Source organism: Ictalurus punctatus, chromosome 17, assembly GCF_001660625.3.
Source record: "Ictalurus punctatus breed USDA103 chromosome 17, Coco_2.0, whole genome shotgun sequence".
Classification (NCBI taxonomy): domain Eukaryota; kingdom Metazoa; phylum Chordata; class Actinopteri; order Siluriformes; family Ictaluridae; genus Ictalurus; species Ictalurus punctatus.
This window is the reverse complement of record NC_030432.2, coordinates 17,883,867-17,907,871: the sequence shown is the minus strand read 5'-3', so window position 1 is coordinate 17,907,871 and position 24,005 is coordinate 17,883,867. Positions and strand designations below refer to the sequence as shown.

At 38.0% G+C, this 24,005-nt stretch overlaps 2 protein-coding genes and 1 pseudogene across 2 annotated transcripts; all 3 read right to left on the bottom strand.

Annotated features, from left to right (window-relative positions):
* Window positions 1–2,704: 2,704 nt before the first annotated feature.
* Window positions 2,705–6,656, bottom strand: LOC108277762 (prostaglandin G/H synthase 2). Its single transcript, XM_017490656.3, has 9 exons — window positions 6,493–6,656; window positions 6,193–6,318; window positions 5,952–6,095; window positions 5,403–5,713; window positions 5,193–5,276; window positions 4,804–5,050; window positions 4,203–4,489; window positions 3,754–3,901; window positions 2,705–3,344 (listed from the first exon to the last, which is right to left on the bottom strand). Exons 1-9 carry the CDS (start codon window positions 6,551–6,553, stop codon window positions 2,932–2,934), a joined length of 1,821 nt encoding a protein of 606 aa, XP_017346145.1. The 5' UTR covers window positions 6,554–6,656; the 3' UTR covers window positions 2,705–2,931.
* A 140-nt stretch (window positions 6,657–6,796) lies between these two features.
* LOC128635315 (uncharacterized) lies at window positions 6,797–8,767 on the bottom strand (annotated as a pseudogene).
* A 9,176-nt stretch (window positions 8,768–17,943) lies between these two features.
* On the bottom strand, window positions 17,944–20,983 carry LOC108277763 (prostaglandin G/H synthase 2). Its single transcript, XM_017490657.3, has 8 exons — window positions 20,805–20,983; window positions 20,509–20,634; window positions 20,268–20,411; window positions 19,719–20,029; window positions 19,509–19,592; window positions 19,309–19,353; window positions 18,956–19,103; window positions 17,944–18,548 (listed from the first exon to the last, which is right to left on the bottom strand). Exons 1-8 carry the CDS (start codon window positions 20,863–20,865, stop codon window positions 18,172–18,174), a joined length of 1,296 nt encoding a protein of 431 aa, XP_017346146.1. The 5' UTR covers window positions 20,866–20,983; the 3' UTR covers window positions 17,944–18,171.
* Window positions 20,984–24,005: the final 3,022 nt, after the last annotated feature.

Below are 24,005 nucleotides of genomic sequence, written 5' to 3'. Positions count from 1 at the left end.
GGACTGGGGGAGGAAACCGGAGTACCCGGAGGAAACCCCCACAGCACGGGGAGAACATGCAAGCTCCACAGGGCCACGGTGGGAATCGAACCCCCGACCCTGGAGGTGTGAGGTGAACATACTAACCACTAAGCCACCGTGCACCCCCCATCAAATACCTTGTCTATATATTTAAAAAAATCAAATACAAGTCAAAGTATATTTACAAATCACTCCTCTTTGTTTTTATTAATTTAATTCTATGGTCACAGTAAATGAAAATTCATAAAAACGTGTCTTGGAGTCATGGGATTGCTTCTAAAAAAGCTACATAGTCACTCTGAAGTCCAAATATAATCATTCAACAAATATATGTTTCATCTCCATAGTTTTATAGTTAATGTAATTTAGAGTCCTATTAGAATCTGAGAGAACAATAAATAAGTCAACAAGTAAACAATTTAAGCATTAGATAGAATCATTTGTTTTATGGTTTTTCCTTATTTAACTGGCAATTGTAAAACAAGCAGTCTATATCTTAGCAGTGTCTCATAGCCAGCCCTCACGTGTGACTCCAAAGCTCTAAATTTATGCAACTCATAGGTCATTTTGTAGTGTTGCATTAGCACAGACACATAAGTGTTAACAACGCCTCCACTAAAGTGTACACATCCGCACTATTTGTAAGTAAACAGAGTTAACCCTGCTCATGCTCAATAACTTAGAGCCCGCCAGTAGGAAAGCCTATAGCACTTTCAGGATGGTATTATTTTCTCTGGGTGACATCTGTAGTGACATTTTTATACATCTCCTTTGTGATAAAACTCTCACATTGTCATATTTTATGTCCATTAACAGGTTTAATACAGATAATCATTTATAATTCAGCAACATCTAACGTTTAATCATAAAGGAACTGCCAGCAATATTACTAGGAAAGCAAAACTTGATATTGTGGCATTGTAAAAAATAATAATAATTTTAAAAACGTTTTAAAAAAATAATTAAAAAAAAAACCTTCAATGGGCCTTGATGGGACTGATTTCATTTTCTTTCTAATGCTAATCAGGTCACAATGTTGACAGTATAGATGGAGATGTAGTTATAGGAGCAAATAAATTGCTTAAACTCATCAATTTAAGGCTGTTTTAAGGAAAATATCAAATAAAAGACAAGCTTTCTATACAAAATGCCAATGTAAATGAAAATAAATATATTTGTGGCAGGCTCCAATTAACAGCATTTTTATGAAATCTCTTTATGAAAATGATATTATCTATTTTGTTCATTAAGATTTAACTTAATATACTGGAATATTTTTTTAAGGGTATGCTGTTTTATTACTGTTTATTTTACTCATGGTATTCCTCCATGTGGACAATCCATTAAATATTTAATAAGACATACACTATTTAGAAAAATGCAATTTTAAGTAATAAAAAGCATCTAAAGAATCAATGTATGTCTTTAAATAATTTATGCATAAAAGGCTAATTGGGTTTTAGAAGGTTGGGAAGCCATCATTCATTCATTAGTTAACAAAACATTTAAAAACACATTAAAATATATTTTGACATGATAGGTTCTGTCCTACAGGCTTACTATGACTGGATGGCCAGATGAGTATTCATTAATGCATTTTGAATAATGATGATTTTCTTGACTAAAGGAGACATCTTTCAAGAAAAGCATTGGATCATCATCATCATCATCATCATCACCCTCATTATTATTATCACCATTCCGCCATTCTAAAGTCTACCAACAAGTATAGTGCTAAATATCACCACCACTCGTCCAATTTAAACCCTTTCACAGGCCTTCTGTGTTTTACATTGCAAAAGTTGGGGAAGACTGGTACACATTAATTGGAGGTCTATGAAACTGACCTATGAAGGAAATATGCAGGTAGTTGCTGCCCTTACAGAAAAACCATATACATTTTACATGTGATCATAAGTTTTTTCACATTTGATTATGTGAGTGGTTACATAATCAAATATTTTAAATGTTTACTGATGGTGTTGAACAGCTGCCCTTACACTTTCATTATAACTAAACTTCAAGTGAGTTTCCTCTGTTCTTCTTTCTCAGTAAATGCGAGCATGGGGAATATCTTGTTTGTGGTAATCACACATTAGCAACAGATGGTGGACTTCTGATCAGAAGATTGTGAGTTCAAATCCCAGCACTGCCAATTTGCCACTGTTGTGCCCTTGAGCAACCCTCAACTGCTCAGTTGTATGTAATTGCACGTCACTCTGGATAAGGGTGTCTGTCAAATGCTGTGGATGTTTATGAAATATGTTTTTGTGAACACATCTATTTTCAGTGTCACAAACTCAGCAACCACTTCTATTTGTTTTTTTTTAAGTGGCTTTAGTCATTGGATGCAATGACTTTGCAACATTGGCTTTGTGTCATAAAAAGAGGTCCTTCAATGTAACTCAAAAGCTTGAGTGAGGACTTATTGCAACTCATAGGGCAGTTTATAGAGCTACATCAATACAGGCCTTTGAGTAATAATAACATCGCCCACTCTTTGTGAGTAAACAGGATTAACCCCAGACCACTAGTATTGGACAGATTTGTAAATATTTTGGTTATCGTTGTGGAAGTGCATCCTGGATTACAATTTGATGGTTAGAAATGCATAAGCCTCGAAAGAATAGTTAAATAGTAATAAAATAGATATAGAATCGATAGTAATAGAAAAACATGGCAATTTTTTATGAAAATTATAAGACTTTTATTTTTAAAAACATTTACAAAACATTACAAAAGTCATTTACTGAAACATTTTTGAAAAAACCCATAGGGTATTTCACATTGCAAATAAATAAATAAATATTTAAATAAATTGTACAATAAATTACAAATGAAGTAAAAACATTTTTAAAAAAATAAAATAAAAAAAAACTTTTGAAATCATAGTGGTGCACTTTGTTATTTTTAAAGCTCTGAAGTCCGTTCTTTTAGTAAGACAGTGGGATTGATGTCACCATCACCAGGAGGAGTCGAATTCAAATTAATCTTTGCTAAGTTGTACATTTTGTCCTCCGGCACCTTGAAGGACACGAACGGGCATGGTCCTTTAACGTTGAGGCAGACGAGTTTCCTCAGAGAGGCCGTGTTTACGATCTCAAATCCCACTTTGCCACCAAACGTGCTGGGCATCCAGTACTCAGGGGAGCAGATAGGATTTCCCATAAGCCCTTTGAGGGAATAGGGGGCACCCATCTCTACCATGGTCTCTCCAAACACAGCATTGTGCCTTGGTTTCTCCACCAGAAAGCCGGTGTAGAGCTCCACAGAGTTCACATCTCCATACAGGCTCTTCAGATCTGCAGCAAGCTCTTTATCGCCTAAAACACAACAGAGAGAGAGATGTGGACTTCAGTTTGGTTATAGTTCAAATTTCATGTTCACTCAGTGGTTCAGGTTTTGCACTGCTGACAATAAATTTATAAGTCCAAATTCCAAATCAACCGGAGAGCCACCTATAGTTAACTATAGATAACTTTTAGACACTGCTTATTTGATATTTGAATTTATGCTTCATTTTATAGCGTTATAGTAGCTAACGATCAATATGGCTAGTCATTTTGTTATTTTTAATTTGCTACTAATGTTTTTTTTTTTTCTTATATTGGAGCTAATGCCTAGCGAGCTATTTAAATTTAGGTAACATATTACAAGGCTTCTCAGTACTAATTTTTAAGAAGCCAGCTCGTAGTTTCTCAATTTAAAAAATGGTGAAAATCAATGCCTCACCTGTCAGTTCTTCGAAGGAACTGTATGGCTGCAAGTTGAAACGCTTCCTGTAAGCATTAAAAGACTGATAACGCATCTCACGGCCATGCTCCAGGATTTTAGTAGCCATTACCTGCACTCCAGCAGGCAGATTCCTTCCACCAGAGATCTAAAGAGATATAAGTCAGATAAGGATTTCAACTGAACCAATATTTTTTTAATTTAATAAGTGTTTATTTTGGAATTGACTTTGCTCTTAATTGCTGAGGAAGATTAATATATCTCTGAATTTCTTTATAGATTGTGTTTCAACAAATTTTACCTGACATCTTGAGTGCATATGAATTTAATAATATTATTTATTAAAGGTGCGGTATGTAAATTGAGGCCCCTACTGCCTAGTGGGACAATTGTTTTTATTTTCTATGACTATAGCTAATGAAGAGGGATTAATATGACGAGATACTGACCCTGCCAGCCTGTTGCTTGCTGAAAGACTCCACCAGGTTGCTGATCCCATGCTCTGCCACTATGGAGTTGTTGAAGAGAAACTGGGGGTGTGTATAGACCTGGTGCTGGATTTGAAACGTGTCAGGCATCAGCGGGTGCCAGTGGTACAGCGTGTTGAACTCAGATGCGATGCGGTTTTGATATTGGAACCTCTCGCTGAAGAGGAGCTCAGGGTCAAACTTAAGCTTCAGGTAGTAGCCGCTCAGGTGCTGAACGTAATCCTCAATCACGATTTTGATGGTCTCACCTAAAGGAGATAGAATATTATATGCTTTAACTCTCATGTTCTCTAGCTCTTCAGATTTTACAGCAATACAATAATGCTGTTTTAAAATTTCATCGTGGTTGTTAAAAATATCAACAAAGTGAATTTAAATGGAGGTCTAAACACCATATACTGTACATGCTTGGGGATTTAAATAGCAATAGAAATAGAGGGGATGGAGCCAATAAGACCAGATAAAATTGTGCTCTGATTTATTCCTTTAAATTTCCTTACAGTTATGTAAGTATCTGGAAAAATCCCAATTTAAAATATTCAACAAGCAGAGGTTTTCTCACCGATCAGTATAAGGCGTGTTGTTTGGAAAAGACGCTCATCATTCCAGTCCGGATGCTCCTGCTTCAGGATGTCGCACACACGGTTGTGTTCTCTGAGCCAGATTGTGGCATACATCATGAGGCCGGGGACCAGGCCGAACGCTTCATGGCCCACTGCGAACCGTAACTCGTCACGAATGTGAGGTGGGTAGTGCATCTCGACCTGAACGTCTTTAACCAGAGGAGGATACACCTCTCCGTCCAACACCTGAGATCACAACACACTTAAAGTCAGAGACACTGTTTCACACTAAAATGTGAAAGACTAGCTCATTTTCAATAATAAAACAAGCCCATTTGCTTTGATTTACTACTGTTGACTTTCAAAATTTCTTCAATCAAGGACCAACCTGATATTTCAGCTTTCCATCTTTGAAAAGTCTCAGTTTGTGCTGTCTCTCCAGATTATCTCCATAGACGTTACTTAAATCCACCTGAAACACCACACAATAATTAGGAAAATTACTTTAGAAAAATATAGTAACTTCTAATAATGTCACTTCAGATAAAAATCTTGTGCCAAATTAATGAATAGAAATGTGGGTGTAAGTGGCACTCACTCCATGGCCCAGGCCTTTGGTGAAGGCTGGTCCTTTCTTAAGGTCAGACTTGAAGAACTGGTGAGTGAAATGCTGGGCAAAGAATGCAAACATCAGGCTCGTGCCCTGTGGGTCAGGAATGAACCTCTGTCTCAGGAGGACTTTTTCCACCACCTGCTTGACATCAGGAAGCGGCATGCTCGCTGATGGACAGTGTTTGGGTACTGGGGGCAGTGTACGAGTGTAGTAGGAAGTGTTGGAGTACGCCTCCCAATTTTTGTACTCATAATCAGCATTGTAAGTTGGTGGACTCTCCACCAGATTTGACCTTGCTGTAAATAGAAAGGAAAATTGTTACCAAGCAAGAAAGATATAATTGAAAAGAAAGGGTGAATTTTAGGGTAAATTGACAAAATGATAACTGTAAAACACAAGATAATTCTTTTTTAAAGCTGACATAATTTCCTCCTAAAAACTAACAGGAAAAAATCTATCTCTACCATCCTACACTTTTTTGAAAATATGCAGAACAAATGATAAAATTTACTCAAAAATTTTAACTTAGCGTACACGTGAGGACGTAGCGCATCAAAGTGTTCCTCAGAAATGAGATGTTATTAATGATGCCCCATATCCATTTATAATTTGTCAGCAGGTGGTGTACTGTGTTTGGGTTTGGCTTCAGTATGGACCTGATCCACGTGGAAAGTTCCGCTAAGCAAAAAAAGAGAGAATGTTAGGATCATGAGCATCATAGTGTAAAGTGGATTTCTGATTGGACACATCAGTGTTCAGGAGTTGTATGACTTACGTGTGGTGCAGTTCTCTCCGTAGTATCCAGTCCTGGTGCAGTCACACTCATAGGCATCTAAACCTTTAGATATACACACACCCCTGTTCTGACAGGGGTGTGAGCAGCAGAGATCCGTTGTAACACCTGTACAGAGGAAACACTCTTTAATTCACTTCTGCAATTAGTGATTTCAGAGAAAAAAGGGGGTATTGTTTTTGGAAAAGAAAAAAGAAGAAGAGTAAAAGAAGAAGAAGAAGAATCTTTAGTAACTACTCTTGTGGCCTATAATTCACTAAATTTGGGTAAAGTTAAACTTACCTCCATCACAGAATAAGATCACGCTTCCAAGCAAGACCAGGCAAATCAGCTTCTTATTCATTCCAAAAACTTCCAGCTGGATGATTGTTTCAGACTGTTGAGTCCTTCTCAATTTCAGATGCGTGTGTGTGCTCTGAGTATCTGGAGCTTTCTGATCCTCTCAGTGCTCACGTCCTCTTTATATATGCGGGAGGAGAAAGTACTTACGTGCTTTGATGAGGGTAAGATGAGATCAGCCCAAAAATTCTCTTATGTCGACAGTGTCAATTCGTCACCGTGAAGCTTCTTCCAAGTTTCCACCTCGCTTCATATGAGAACTCTGTCTCTGTAATGGACTGGACAATGGGCGCCACTCTGTGGAAATTCAAGTCACATCAAGTGAACACATTTCTGTGAAGACATCGTGACTATTACCATTACTATTACTATTACTGAGCCCATTCCAATTTTAATCGCTTATTAAATTCATTTAAAAATGTGTAAAATAGTCCCAGTGGAAAGTTTAAAGTTGATCTGCTTGTGTCATTTTTAAAAAGAAACTATATACACACAGGAAAGGCACCTGTAGTGCCGATATAAGTGCCATGTATGGCTAAACAGTTCATAGTCACGTGACACAGCTTTTAGCACTCTTAACTTAAGCCAGTGGTTTTCAAAGTGGGTTAGATTCTCACCTGCCGCTCGGCCCGGATGAGGATTGACCCTAGTCAATCGGGCCAGATGCGGCAGCCGGTAACTGTCACCTTACAATTAAATTTATAACTTCATTAATATTTCTTGAAAAACATATGTAACTACTTGTGTTGTATTTCAACAAATGTATAATGTCAACTCGTATATAAAATAGGAAGGACAAATGTATAAAATCGCAAACGTAACAAAAAATTAAAACACCTAAAAAAAATTTTTTTTGCATAAATCTAGAAAAAGTGTTAAGGTAAACATAAATATAAGAATATATGAAAATAATTGCACAAACAACAATCAATGTAAATATTTGTTAAATTGCTTCCATCCTCCATCCCTGTCAGGAGCAAGTTGTAGCCATCTTTTATAGTATATTTTTCCACCTCTCTATCAGTGAAGCTCATGGTGTGGGCATTTTTCTTTACAGCATCTGTGAACAGCAAACAATTTGCATGTGTATATGGTATAAGAGAATGTTTCAATGAAGTACATGCTTTATTTTATATGTATATATAAATCAACTTGCTGGCTACAACAGTCCTAAGGGCTAATGTACAAAAGGCCACTTTTTTGTTTGCTCCACTCCAGTGTATTCTTTTAGCCAATGAGGTGGTCAACTGCCAATGCCTCTTTACTTGAAAACCCACCAATTATTCCAAAACAGAATATCTTGAATAAACACACACACACACACACACACACACACACACACACACACACACACACACACACACACACACACACACACAAAATTAAACATCAAACTGGCTATATTAACAATAAAACAGTAATACAATACCATAAAAAAATAATACACGCATTGTGTTAAAAGAAAAAGAGTGGTGCAAAGGGTATCTGAATACTGCATTTAACTTACTTAACTTTTTAATTTGTTCTGGCTACTCCTTCAATTGGCTTTCATGCCTTTCCAGATCAGACAAATCTGACAAAGGGAGACCAAATGTGCTGATGCGTGGTAGGTCACCATCATTTTGAGACTGAACAGTGAATCATGATCATTTAGAGTCATGACCAGCTGTTTCTTTATGACCTCTTGTGCTCTTAAAACTTCAGTCAGGGGGGCTGTAAAATACAGAAATAATAAATGAGCATTACATCAACTTGTAGCTTATTGCCATAGTGTTTGATAAGAGAAACATGACAATTAAATGTTATCCTGTACCCATTGGAGACCCAGCAAAAAAATAGAATAAAATAAAATATAAATAAATAAAATATCAACTTGACAGTGTTTTTATTTTATTTTAGATATTGTTAAAATTCTGTAGTTCCCTGTTACTAGTTAAATGAGGAGTTTTTGTGAATACTTACAAACACATGACTGATTACAACAAGTTCTGTCTATATCTTCAGCTGCAGTTGTAAACAGATTGTAAATGTTCCAAGAGGCGCTGGGACTCTCAACACCATCTGTCCATCTGGATGGAATTCTTAGGGCTTCTGCATGTGGTGCAGCTGCAACCTCTGAAATATCCTCAGTTCTGCCTTTTTTTCTAGTCTCAACAAAAAGATCATCCCAATCACTCTCGCTTGAATGGTGTCTTTTATTTCCTCTGATTGGATCAATAAAATGATGTAAAAAAAAAAAAAAAAAAAAAAAAAAAAAAAAAATTCAAAGATTTAAACAGTACCATAAAAAATGTGTGGGTTGTACTGCAATAGCCAATGCAATATATTTGCAATTTTCTTATAGTTCACCCTAAAATGAAAGTTCTGTTATCATTTACTCACCCTCAGATTGTTGTTGCTGACAAAGTTTTCATTTTGGGGTTTACTCTAGTAAAAGGAATTACTTAAAATCCAAACAAACCTGTTTTTTTCTTTATGTGTGTGCATCAGAGTTGCCTGTGGAAGTTTGCATTTTATACATTTTCAATTCAGATTATTTTGTTTCATAATTATTTTCAGTGGCTGACAGAAATGGTGAGCTGTGATTGTAAAAGTAACAAAAGAACACCATCATCATCGAACTGAATGTCACTTTGCAAGACATACCCCCCTTGTCTCCAAACCCTTACCCTGTAACACTCAAAGATTTTGACAACAATTTCCAACTATAGACACTTCATACATGCACTAATTGCCTGCACATGCATGAAGGGTATCCTATATTATATAAAAGGTGCACCCTGCTGATATCAATTTAAATGCAGTAAAGGTAGACAGATAAACTTTTTTATTTTTTTGAAAAGGAAGAATTACATTTTTAAGTGAGTCATCAATTTTAGCACATTTAAAATCTTGAGATAGATTTGACACCACATGAAATCCTGTCTGCAAGAATCAAATGAGTATTCATAAAATCTATCAACTGACTCAAACTCAATATATATTATGTACACGTCATTATTCTGAATACAGATGTTCTGTACCAACCCAAGCCTGCTATCAATTTTGACACTATTATCTCCTTTTGAAACCTTCAGGCAAAATTCAGGGAAATATATTTCTTTATATTGTCTCACTGCTCCTGCTGCAAACAGCAACATAGGGCCATCAAAATGCTCTTTACGTACATAACTTTTATGAATGTCAACTTAGAACCACTACTAGATATTTCAGATATCCTGCGGACAATTTGTGCAGCCGGATGACATGGACATCTGACCAGTTTTTTAAATTCCCCTAAATAATTTTCAAATGGAAATGTTGTCAAGAGGACCAAGACATTTCACATTATCAGCTAAGTGAACAACGTCATGCACATTATATACCACATATTCCTGGCCATAGAGCTTCCCAAAGTGCTCCACAAAAGCCACTGATAATGTCTTTGCATATTCACACATTAAAGCACATAGGGTTAGATCAATAAGAATAGAAATTGCAACTGAAAAAAGCATGCACTTATTGTAAACAGGAGTGCTTACAACATAAATAACTACTTATCCTGTGTAAAGTAAAAACTGTCTTAGTTCTGTTGCCTTCCATCTGTTTTTCTCTTCAATTGCCCTTGGTTTATGAGCAAATTCCAATGAGACATAATTCTTAATGGAAATTAAGTTTTATTATAATTTGACTACCATCTGAGATGGCAAGCGGGTCCGGAGAGGACCACTGGTCCATAGATCTAATAACCTTTGCATCACACCAAGACACACTAAATGCATATAATCATGGGGGAAACATGACACCATCTTTATATCAAGCTCAGTAAGTGGAGATCTAGTTATGTGGTTCATCACACATGCTTCTGAATGTTTCATTCGTTCTCAGCGATGCACTGGTCTCAGGGAAAATCGTGCTTTTGTATGTAGACACTAGACTGTACACATTTATCACATGACAAATAACCTGACTGAGACTTAATTCCCTTAACATATGCACAAGTAGGTGCATCACAAACTACTGAACTAATTTTAAGAAGTAGTTCCTTTCCTCTGAAACAAAAGCCTGACTGCAGGATCTTTACTTCCTCCTTCCTCAACTAAAAAAAAAAAAAAAAAAAAAAAAAAAAAAATTGCACTTACACCTCTACTCTGCACTTTGCTTCTTCTGGAATTCAATTAATGGATCTTGTATGGTAGCACTTATTGTATTGTTCTCTGCTTGATATCGCTTTGCTTGTATCTTTCTCATTTGTAAGTCGCTTTGGATAAAAGCGTCTGCTAAGTGAATTAATGTAAATGTAAATGTAACTAAGCTTTTTAAATAATCAACCAAGATTTTGGGTTTGGAAATTCCACTGAATATTGCAATTAGGAAAGGCTTTTTGGTTATGGCTTGTAATAGGCCTAAAAGAGGCCAGAGCTGCATATTTGAAGTCTTGTGCAAAGGAATGCCATCAAAATTCAACTGCAATGTCAATGTATGTCTGTTTGGTAGATCGGACAATATTTTATCAAGTATTCCTGACATTGCATTAAGAATGCCAGAATAGAAGAAAGAACCTCCTGCTTTTTTTCTATTGTATACATTGTGTTAGTCTTAACCAGTGTATGAGTATCTTCTGGAAGGTTTGGGTGCATACTTTGCAAGACTGACAAAAGAGCGGTTAAAGCAAGGATTGTGATTCTAAATTCAATGGGCAAATCAGCCAAATAATTTCTAAAAGCTTCATAATGACTTTCCTCAACATTGTCACCAGTATTCTCAGAATCACTTTCTGAGTCTTCAGACATCACTGTATCATAATTATGAAAATTAAGAGAGTCTTCAGACAATCCTCTAGATTATCAAAATCCCTGTCTTTAGGTACCCTATTTTCACTAGTACAAACCTGTGGATTATGAGGACTGTCACTACTAGTCTTAGAGTTCTGAGTTTGCATAGACTTCACAATTCAAGTAACACTTAATATTAGAATTCACGGTGTACATCTCATAGTTTTCAACCATGACTTACATATAATGGTCTCTGCTGTGCTGAGTCTGGTTGCTTCAGTGATCTTGACGTCTGTGGAAAAAAAGTGCATAAACAATGTTAATCTTTGTTAGAATCGATGCAAAACATTTTCAGTTAATACACTGTGTTACGACCCGGTCTAGGTCGGGCCACAACAAACAATAAAACAATGGGTTTGCAAGACCGGGATTGCGTTTGCTTTTTTTTTTATTCTCACTCTTTTTTTCAGAAACTTCAGAAACCAACCAGGCCAAAATAATAAACAAAATTTCCCTCTAACTGTATAAAAGGAAATTAACTATCCTAAAAAAAATGAAAAAAAATACTATTCCTCCCTAGCTAAGCCAAAACCAAGAGAAACACGAATCAATATATTTTTACAGAACTGGTTAATATTGTTTAATAAAAATGCAATTGTTCATTCATATTAATTCAGAATGATGTACCTAATGTTAACAGATACAATGTTGGAAAAGGTATTGTTCATTGTTATTGCATGTTAACAAATAAAACCTTATTGCAAAGTGTTACCAACAATTTTTACTTTAAAAGCTGAATGTTAATATACAACAGTTAATATATTATGAACATCAACTAACATGAAATATAGTCTATTTATATATTAACATGAAGCTGTATGATAAACAAGATTGTGTGCTGTAAGCTGACAAACAAAAATAAACAAATAAATAAAACCTTATTGTACACTCAAAGATATCTATCCATCAAGCCATCCATCTTCTATACCGCTTAACCTTTTCAGGGTCACGGGGAAACCTGGAGTCTATCCTAGGAGCATTGGGCACAAGGGGGGGTACACCCTGGACAGGGTGCCAATCCATTGCAGGGCACAATCACATACACAGTCACACTCCCATTTATACACTACAGACACTTTGGACATGCCAATCAGCCTACCATGCATGTCTTTGGACTGGGGGAGGAAACCGGAGTACCCGGAGAAAACCCCCACAGCACGGGGAGAATAAGCAAACTCCGCACACACAGGGCCACGGTGGGAATTGAACCCCCGGCTCTGGAGGTGTGAGGCGAACATGTTAACTACTAAGCCACCCTGCACAAAGATATCTAAATATTTTGTTTTTATAGAAACCTTTTTATGAGTTCCATTTACTTTGTTCAGTTTTTAAAAAGACCTAACTAAACTTTACAAGAATAATGTTTTAAAATAGTAAAATTTAACAGAGTCACACAGTCGACAGTATATCAGTAGCAGAAACCTTACCTCAGTGACTGAAGTCCAAAACTGTTGAACCTGAAATTCGATCCCGGAGTGCACATGCACCTTTATTGTCTATTCAGTAAAACCATCATCCAATCAGCAGCCACCGGCTACGGAAATACATCATTGTTATGCAAGATTAGAAATTTGATGTGTATGTACTATTTCAAGCTCAGCTAAATGTAAACTTAAAACTTACCCAGTCTTTCTGTTTTACACATCTTTCTGTTAAATATATGCGTAATAACAAAAGTTACCAATGTTTGATATGGGATTCACCTGCCTAGCTTAAAAGCCACTACTGAAAACAAAATGCATCGAGTTATAGTATTACTTACTAGTATAAACAAATCCTCGTAACTCTCACTAAAGCCTTAATTGTCCTTGAATAAATATGGAATCAAAATAATGTTTGCTTAATACAAATGGAGTCATAAAAATAAGAAGGGTATGGAAAGTAAAAACACAAATACAAACAACCCTGTTCTTTCTCCTTGTACACGCTGGTCAGAGTGTTTATTGCAGCATGAACACTCAGTTTTTACAAGTTCCTTTATGTGTGTCTGCAAAGTAAAATACCTTAAATGCAAATCGATGCTTGCCAGAATTGTTTTATCTAAATGATCCCATATCTCTTGGTAAATAATCCATTGTTCTGTTTGTTTCCAAAAAGCACAAGACCCCTCCCACTACCACAGGTACAAGACCCCTCCCATTACCACAGGTGCAAGACCCCTCCCACTACCACATGTGCAAGACCCCTCTCACTACCACATGTTAAAGACCCCTCCTACTACCACAGGTACAAGACCCCTCCCACTACCACATGTGCAAGACCCCTCCCACTCACACAGGTACAAGACCCCTCCCACTGCTGTGCGATGAAATCAGATGAAATCACCTCAACAAAGCACATTGCAACTAAATAAAAGCATATAAAAGACTGACCTGCTGTGTTATATCTAAATATATTTGCTACTGTTATAAATATTAGTGCATGTTTCTGTCTTATACTATTATTATGTTTAATTTATATTTTACAGTAGATACTTTGATGTTTGACAAATTCACAACATTAAACATGCAGTTAACACATAATCAGATACTGTCAGGGAATTAAGTCAATTTTATGTTAAGCATATAATTATTGCTTCATTATAACATAGCCATCTGATTGAACCAATCTGAGCCATTGCAAGAAGTGGCTCTATAGCCAGATCCGCACTGGTTAAGGTGAGCAAGAATCGGCCCTGTGATTTACCACCATAACAAAAACACATGTGCCAGATCGAGCTGCGGGCCACACTCGGCCCGGAGAGTACATGTCAATGCCGAGTCTGAGCCGCAGGTGCTGCAGTGCTGCCAAGCTCGGGCCGATTACTACATGCTATCTGGACACTAGTGTCACATAGCAGTATGAGTCAGCAGACTCGGGCGTGAGCAAAACTTGGTGGGTTGCGACATCGGTTTCAGGCATGATCAGAACCTGGTTGGTCATGACGCCGGCTTCAGACATGAGCAGAACCTAGTTGGTCATGATGTCGGCTTCAGGCGTGAGCAGAACCTGGTTTGTCGTGACGTCGGCTTCAGGCATGAGCAGAACCTGGTTGGTCGTGACGTCAATTTCAGGCATGAACAGAACCTGGTTGGTCGTGACATCGGCTTCAGGTGTGAGCAGAACCTGGTTGGTCGTGATGTAAGTTTCAGGCGTGAGCAGAACCTGGTTGGTCGAGATGTTGGTTTCAGGCGTGAGCAGAACCTGGTTGGTCATGACGTCGGTTTCAAGTGTGAGCAGAACCTGGTTGGTCGTGACGTCAATTTCAGGCATGAACAGAACCTGGTTGGTCATGACATCAGTTTCAGGTATGAGGAGAACTTGGTTGGTTGTGTCAACAGACTCAGGTGTGAGCATAACTTGGTTGTCCATGTCAGTGACCTCAGATAGGACCTTGTCTTTGGAGGCTGTCTCTTCAACCTCAGACAGAAACTTGGTTTGGGAGGTCGTCTCTTCGACCTCGGACAGGAAATTGGCTTGAGAGGTCATCTCTTCGACCTCGGACAGGAACTTGGCTTGAGAGGCCATCCCTTCAACCTCGAACAGGAACTTGGCTTGAGAAGTCGTCTCTTCAACCTCGGCCAGGTGATGACCTCATCTCCTGAACACCAACCTGAGACCCACGAGGCAGTCTCATCCCCAGAGCTCCAGCATGAGACCCAAGAGGTGGTCTCATCCTCAGAGGTTAAGCATGAGACCCACGAGGTGGTCTCATCCCTAGAGTTCCAGCATGAGACCCACGAGGTGGTCTCATCCCTAGAGTTCCAGCATGAGACCCACGAGGCGGTCTCATCCCTAGAGCTCCAGCATGAGACCCAAGAGGCAGTCTCATTGCTAAAGCTCCAACATAAATCAAGTTCCTGCTAGAGGTCAATGAGGTGACCTCCCAAGCCATGTTCCTGTCCGAGGTCGAAGAGACGACCTCTCAAGCCCAGTTCCTGTCCGAGGTCGAAGAGACAACCTCTCAAGCCCAGTTCCTGTCCGAGGTCGAAGAGACGACCTCTCAGGCCAAGTTCCTGTTTGAGGTCGAGGAGATGACCTCTCAAGCCCAGTTCCTGTCTGAGGTCGAAGAGACGACCTCTCAGGCCAAGTTCCTGTTCGAGGTCAAGGAGATGACCTCTCAAGCCAAGTTCCTGTCCGAGGTCGAAGAGACGACCTCTCACACCAAGTTCCTGTCCGAGGTCAAAGAGACGACCTCTCAAGTTAAGTTCCTGTCTGAGGTCGAAGAGACGGCCTCCCAAGCCAAGTTCCTGTCTGAGGTCGAAGAGACGACCTCTCAAGACAAGTTCCTGTCAGAGGTAGACGAGGTGACCTCTCACGCCAAGTTACAGCTAAAGGTCGACGAGGTGACCTCTCAAGCCAAGTTCCTGTCAGAGGTAGACGAGGTGACCTTCCATGCCTAGTTGCAGTCTGAGCTGGACGATGTGACCTTCCACACCAAGTTCCAGCTAAAGGTCGACGAGGTGACCTTCCATGCCAAGTTGCGGTCTGAGCTCGACGATGTGACCTTCCACACCAAGTTCCAGTCTGAGATCAATGATTTGACCTTCCACGCCAAGTTCCAGTCCAAGGTCGCTGACACGACCAACCAGGTTCTGCTCATGTCTGAAACATCATGACCAACCAGGTTCTGCTCACACCTGAAGCTGACCTCATGACCAACCAAGATCTGCTCATGCCCGAGTCTGCTGAAACGGACAAGTAAGTTCTGATCACGCCCGAGTCTTCTGACACGGACAACCATGTTCTGATCACGCCCAAATCTGCTGACACAGCCAACGAAGTTCAGCCTGCAGAGCCGGTGAAGAACGACACTCAGCCTCTCAGTGTGGCTGAGGACAACGCTTCACCTCCCTGCTCCGCTGAGGATGTTGCGCTGCCTCCCTGCTCCGCTGAGGATGTCGTTTCGCCTCCGTGCTCTGCTGAGGACGTCGCTCCACACCAAGTCAAGCCCCAGTCTAAAGCTGACAACACAACTTCCCAAGCCTGGGTCTTGCCTAATGACCCCGGCAAACCAGACCCAGCCCCATGCCTGCTCCTCGGCTCCTTGAGGAACATGCTACTTGTTGGACAATGCCTGCATTTTGACCACACTATTGTCTCATGATTTGGATTTGTCTGCATGCCTCTCTTTATTAAAAGCTCTTATCTGCAATTGCTTCCATCTCAGCCTATGTGACACCTACAGACTTACTATAACTGGATGGCAAGAAGAGAATTCATTGCTTGCCATTTTTGGCATCAGAATGATATTTAAAATAGCACAATAAATGCAGTTTGGAAAATGTGTTTTGAATAATAATGAAATGCCTATCCACACCATTTAATGATTGCCTTGACTAAAGGAGACATCTTTCAAGAAAAGTATTTCTTTATACTGCAGTGTACTGTATTGGATCTTCATTATTATTATCACCATTCTGCCTACATATTTTCCCACAAGTATAGTACTAAATATCAGCACCACTTGCCCGATCTAAACCCTTTCACATGCCTTCTGTGTTTTGCAAAAGTTGGGGAAGACTGGTACAAATACATTGGAGGTCTATGAAATTCACTTATGAAGGAAATATGCAGGCAGTTGCTGCCATTCAAGAAAAATCACATTTTACATGTGATCATATTTTTTTCATTATAACTAAACTTCAAGTGAGTTTCCTCTGTTCTTTTTTGTCAGTAAATGGGAGCTTGGGGAATTTCTTGTTTGTGGTAATCACACATTAGCTACAGATGCAATAGACAGAGATTAGGTTTAAAAATGTTGGAGATTTTACGAAATATGTTTTTTTCATTGTCACTAAACCCAGCAACCACTTCTATTTTGTTAGTGGCTTTAGTCATTAGATGCAATGACTTTGCCACTTTAGCTTTGTGTCATAAAAAGAGTTCTTTCAATGTTACTCAAAAGCTTTTTTTTCGGTTTATAGATCTACATCAACACAGGCCTTTGAGTAATAATAACATCGCCCACTCTTAGTGAGTAAACAGGATTAACCCCAGACCACTAGTATTGGACAGATATGTAAATATTTTTGGTTATTGTTGTGGAAGTGGGCGCACGGTGGCTTAGTGGTTAGCACGTTCGTCTCACACCTCCAGGGTTCGGGGTTCGGGGTGTGTGCGGCGTTTGCATGTGCTCCCCGTGCTGCAGGGGTTTCCTCCGGGTACTCCGGTTTCCTCCCCCAGTCCAACGACATGCGTGGTAGGCTGATTGGCGTCTCTAAAGTGTCCGTAGTGTATGAATAGGTGTGTGAGTGTGTATGTGATTGTGCCCTGCGATGGACTGGCACCCTGTCCAGGGTGTACCCCGCCTTGTGCCCGATGCCTCCTGGGACAGGCTTCAGGTTCCCCATGACCATGAAAAGGAGTAAGCGGTAGAAGATGGATGGATGGATGGATATTGTGGAAGTGCATCCTGGATTACAATTTGATGGCTAGAAATGCATAAGCCTCGAAAGAATAGTTAAATAGTAATAAAATAGATATAGAATAGATAGTAATAGAATAACTGGCAACAACATGGCTATTTTTTATGAAAATTATAGGAATTTTATTTAAAAATTAAAAAACATGAATCCAGTCATCTAATCAAACATTTTTTAAAAACCCATATGGTATTTTAAAATATTTCACATTTCAGCGGCAACAGTTAAATAAATAAATATTAAAATAAATTGTGTAATAAATTACTAATGAATTTTAAAATATTTCACATTTCAGCAGCAGCAATTAAGTAAATAAATTTTAAAATAAATTGTGTAATACATTATAAATGGATTAAAAAATTTTTTTAAATACTTTTGAAATTATACAGTGGTGCACTTTATTATTAAAGCTCTGAAGTCTGTTCGTTCAGTAAGACAGTGGGATTAATCTTTGCTAAGTTGTACATTTTGTCCTCCGGCACCTTGAAGGACACGAACGGGCATGGTCCTTTAACGTTGATGCAGACGAGTTTCCTCAGATAGGCCATGTTTACGATCTCAAATCCCACTTTGCCACCAAACGTGCTGGGCATCCAGTAATCAGGGGAGCAGATAGGATTTCCCATAAGCCCTTTGAGGGAATAGGGAGCACCCATCTCTACCATGGTATCTCCAAACACAGCATTGTGCCTTGGTTTCTCCACCAGAAGGCCGGTGTAGAGCTCCACAGAGTTCACAGCTCCATACAGGCTCTTCAGATCTGCAGTGAGCTCTTTATCGCCTTAAACACAACAGAGAGACAGATGTGGACTTCAGTTTTGTTATAGTTCAAATTTCATGTTCACTCAGTGGTTCAGGTTTTGCACTGCTGACAATAAATTTATAAGTCCAAATTCCAAATCAACCGGAGAGCCACCTATAGTTAACTATAGATAACTTTTAGACACTGCTTATTTAATATTTTATTTTATTTTTATTATTATTTATTATTGTTATTTTTAATAAACAACTCCAAAGACAGTTCTTCATTGTAATTCTAGTAATGCTTTATTTCTTAGCTTAGAGCTACTGCCTAGCTAGCTATTCATATTTAGGTAAAATATTCCAAGGCTTCTCATTGCTAGTTTTTAAAAAGCTAGCTCACAGCTTCTCAATTAAAAAAAAAAAAAGTGAAAATCAATGCCTCACCTGTCAGTTCTTCAAAGGAATTGTATGGCTCCAAGTTGAAACGCGCCCTGTAAGCATTAAAAGACTGATAACGCACCTCACGGCCATGCTCCAGGATTTTAGTAGCCATTACCTGCACTCCAGCAGGCAGATTCCTTCCACAAGAGATCTGAAGAAGTCAAGGATTTAAAATAAGGATTTCAACTGAACCAATAAGTTGCGTGTTTATTTTGGAATTGATTTTGCTCTTAATTGCTGAGGAAAATTATCTCTGAATTTGAGATAAGACTGTGTTTCAACAAATTCTACCTGACATCTTGAGTGCATATGAATTTAATAATATTATTAATGTGAGGTGGGTAGTGCATCTCGACCTGAACGTCTTTAACCAGAGGAGGATACACCTCTCCGTCCAACACCTGAGATCACAACACACTTAAAGTCAGAGACACTGTTTCACACTAAAATGTGAAAGACTAGCTCATTTTCACTGAGAACCTTGAATAATAAAACAAGCCCATTTGCTTTGATTTACTACTGTTGACTTCCAAAATTTCTTCAATCAAGGACCTACCTGATATTTCAGCTTTCCATCTTTGAAAAGTCTCAGTTTGTGCTGTCTCTCCAGATTATCTCCATAGACGTTACTTAAATCCACCTGAAACACCACACAATAATTAGGAAAATTACTTTAGAAAAATATAGTAACTTCTAATAATGTCACTTCAGATAAAAATCTTGTGCCAAATTAATGAATAGAAATGTGGGTGTAAGTGGCACTCACTCCATGGCCCAGGCCTTTGGTGAAGGCTGGTCCTTTCTTAAAGTCAGACTTGAAGAACTGGTGAGTGAAATGCTGGGCAAAGAATGCAAACATCAGGTTCGTGCCCTGTGGGTCAGGAATGAACCTCTGTCTCATTAGGAATTTTTCCACCACCTGCTTGACATCAGGAAGAGGCATGCTCGCTGATGGACAGTGTTTGGGTACTGGGGGCAGTGTACGAGTGTAGTAGGAAGTGTTGGAGTACGCCTCCCAATTTTTGTACTCATAATCAGCATTGTAAGTTGGTGGACTCTCCACCAGATTTGACCTTGCTGTAAATAGAAAGGAAAATTGTTACCAAGCAAGAAAGATATAATTGAAAAGAAAGGGTGAATTTTAGGGTAAATTGACAAAATGATAACTGTAAAACACAAGATAATTCTTTTTTAAAGCTGACATAATTTCCTCCTAAAAACTAAGAGGAAAAAATGTATCTCTACCATCCTACACTTTTTTGAAAATATGCAGAAGAAATGATAAAATTTACTCAAAAATTTTAACTTAGCGTACATGTGAGGACGTAGCGCATCAAAGTGTTCCTCAGAAATGAGATGTTATTAATGATGCCCCATATCCATTTATAATTTGTCAGCAGGTAGTGTATTGTGTTTGGGTTTGGCTTCAGTATGGACCTGATCCACGTGGAAAGTTCCGCTAAGCAAAAAAAGAGAGAATGTTAGGATCATGAGCATCATAGTGTAAAGTGCATTTCTGATTGGACACATCAGTGTTCAGGAGTTGTATGACTTACGTGTGGTGCAGTTCTCTCCGTAGTATCCAGTCCTGGTGCAGTCACACTCATAGGCATCTAAACCTTTAGATATACACACACCCCTTTTCTGACAGGGCTGTGAGCAGCAGAAATCCGTTGTAACACCTGTACAGAGGAAACACTGTTTAAATCACTTCTGCAATTAGTGATTTCAGAGAAAAAAGGGGGTATTGTTTTTGGAAAAGAAAATAGAAGAAGAAGAAGAGAAGAACTCAATCTTTAGTATCTACTCGTGTAGCCTATAATTCACTAAATTTGGGTAAAGTTAAACTTACCTCCATCACAGAAAAAGATCACGCTTCCAAGCAAGACCAGGCAAATCAGCTTCTTATTCATTCCAAAAACTTCCAGCTGGATGATTTATCTCAAACTGTTGAGTCCTTCTCAATTTCAGATGTGCGTGTGTGTGTGTGTGTGTGTGTGTGTGTGTGTGTGTGTGTGTGTGTGTGTGTGTGTGCATTAAGTATCTGGAGCTTTCTGATCCTCTCAGCACTCAGGTCCTCCTTATATATGTTGGAGGAGAAAGTGCTTACCGTGAAGCTTTTTCCAAGTTTCCACCTCGTTTGATATGAGAACTCTGTCACTGTATTGGACTGGACGATGGGCGCCACTCTGTGGAAATTCAAGTCATATCAAGTGAACACATTTCTGTGAATACATGTGTCATCATCACTATTACTATTACCGAGTCCTTCATCTCAGCCCATCCCAATTTTAATCGCTTAATAAATTAATTTAAAAAGGTGTAAAATATTCCCAGTGGAAAGTTTAAAGTTGATCTGCTTGTGTGATTTTTAAGAGAAACTATATACACACAGGAAAGGCACCTGTAGTGCTGATATAAGTGCCATGTACGGCCAAACAGTTCATAGTCGTGTAACACAGCTTTTAGCACTTTTACCTTAAGTATATAAGTATAATATATTTTTCATCAAAAATTTGTAAACTCTAGAGTCCAACTCACAATTTGCTTTAATAGTCAACCCCATGCTGACAAAACAATAATTATTCACAGTGATATTGTCAAATATTAAATTGCTGCCTTAAGAATTAAAAGCGTATCGTATCATATGTAAGACTGCAATTTACAACCCTTATTAATGCCCCTCATATTCCCATATAGTTTACACAATTAATATTTCCACTCATATTATATATTTAATTTTGTATATTGGATCCTTGTTGTACTTATTGTAATATATTTTGATAATATTTGTATGTGTGTGTGTGTGTGTGTGTGTGTGTGTGTGTGTGTGTGTGTGTGTGTGTGTGTGTGTGTGTGTGTTCCTGTTATATCCATGAAAAGCATTACAAATTCTATGAGGGTTTCTATTGCTTTTTTCAGCAGAGAGCACTCTGAAAACAGATGTGTTAAAAATCACACATCACGTGTTAATTTTTAACACACTTGCGTGTCTAGGTAAGGACAACACATTTTGTGCTGCTTTCAACACAATCAATGTGTAAGTACATTTAACACAATCTGTGTGTTAGTACATTAAACACACGCTGTGTGTTAGTACATTTAATTCATTCTGTATGTTAGTACATTTAATACATTCTCTGTGTTAGTACATTTAATACATTCTGTGTATTAGTACATTTAATACATTCTGTGTGTTAGTACATTTAATACATTCTGTGTGTTAGTACATTTCCACACAAAGATGTGTTACAAAATAACACAAAATAACACAGAGATGTGTTGTTTATACTTTTTCCCCTACTATTATCCGAAAATATAATCTGTTTGTATGCTAAAATTCTAAAATGCCCACAAAATAAACAAACAATTTCATGAAATTCAGGTGACATTTATGAAAATCAGTTAAACATTTTATAGATGTAAGAATTGGAGTTGATGCATCGTCTTACAAATTTCCCTGCCATCTGGGAAGACAAGAGTCCCACTCCCTTCCATTTGAAAAGCTGTAAAAGAGCAAAAAGAGTGTTGGTTAGTTGTTAGCTACACAATGTGGACAAATGCCTTTGGGCTTTAACTTTAATTGTGTTAGAGAATCCAAAATTGTGTAATTTTGGAAATCTGACCTCTACTCTCCTAATGAACAAAATTATAGACTATAATAATATATAGACTATAGACTCACCAGGTGAAAATCTATGTATTTTCCAGCTTTTAGCATCTTACCACCAATTTTTTGTTTTTTTTTTCACAACCTAATTAATTTAACCAACTTTACAGAGATAGTGGAAAGCATTACAACTATTGTAATCCCAACCTCTCTTTTTTTGTCACGTTAACCTTGTGAAGAACTTTTGGCCTTAACATTACTGAGGTAGCTAAGTTCCGTTAGCCACTGCCTGTCTGTACTTGTTACCCAGCATTAACATTCACCAAATATATGAAGAAACATGGCTCTAACCCATCCTCCTAATGCTAATTACTACAGCTTGCCTTGTCCAAAACACTTGCTAAATGTAGTTAACATTAACCCACTCTCTGTATTACATCATGGTGAATAGCTGTAACGCTATGTTATTGTTAACTTTCAAAAAGTTAATGGGAATGTCTAAGATTACCGCGAGTTGTATACTAAAGTAATGTCATCAACTCAGGTGAGCATCTAGGTTAGCATCACTCATCCCTACTGTGATTGGTGACAGTATCCAGCTAGCTAACCCTAACTCAGAGCCTCAGATAAGATACAGACTCGGAGAATTATAAAATAACCTCAGTCTATATTTCACAGCCAACATAAACACATGACACTTGTAGTATAACAGCAACACTGAGGAAGCAGTACATGATATTCACTTTTGAAGCGATCGTGATAAGTAAAGTTAATTATCACTCACTGAGTTACTATTTTCCAGTGAATAAATAAACATCACAAACTTGGCCAGGCATTTTCAGCAGCATTAACGCTAAATAGTAATAAATGCTAACTTACTGTTCTCAACATACTTATCTTTTTTTTAACACATTTTATTGGATAATTTAACACAACATGTGTTGAAATAGTAATAACACAAAAAGTGTGTAGGATATTAACACATCCTTTCTGAGAGTGTGAATCTGCTATGATACGATACAATATGGTTCAGTTTAGTAGCCTCTGATCGACATGTGACCAGAATCTGGAATTGCCTACCATTATTATCCATTTTAAGTATCAGAGTTATGTGCAGATAACATTGTTAGCCAAATTATACATCAGATTAAAAATATGTTGTTTTTTTTACACAACAGTTGTCTATCCTTTTTATTTATTTATTTATTTTTAAATAATAGTCAATTTAATCAAGTCTTATTGATAATAATTGATTTATAATCACTTACAATCAATAATAATTAGTTTATGATTGTTGCCTCGACTCATTTCAATCCTTGCCTTTTAAATAGATGTTCTGATCCAAATCCACCTATCATTACACCCCTAGTGAGGTCAAAATAATACTAAGTGAGCTCTAATGCCACGACAACGGAAGTACAGTGGACATGTAAAGAATATGAT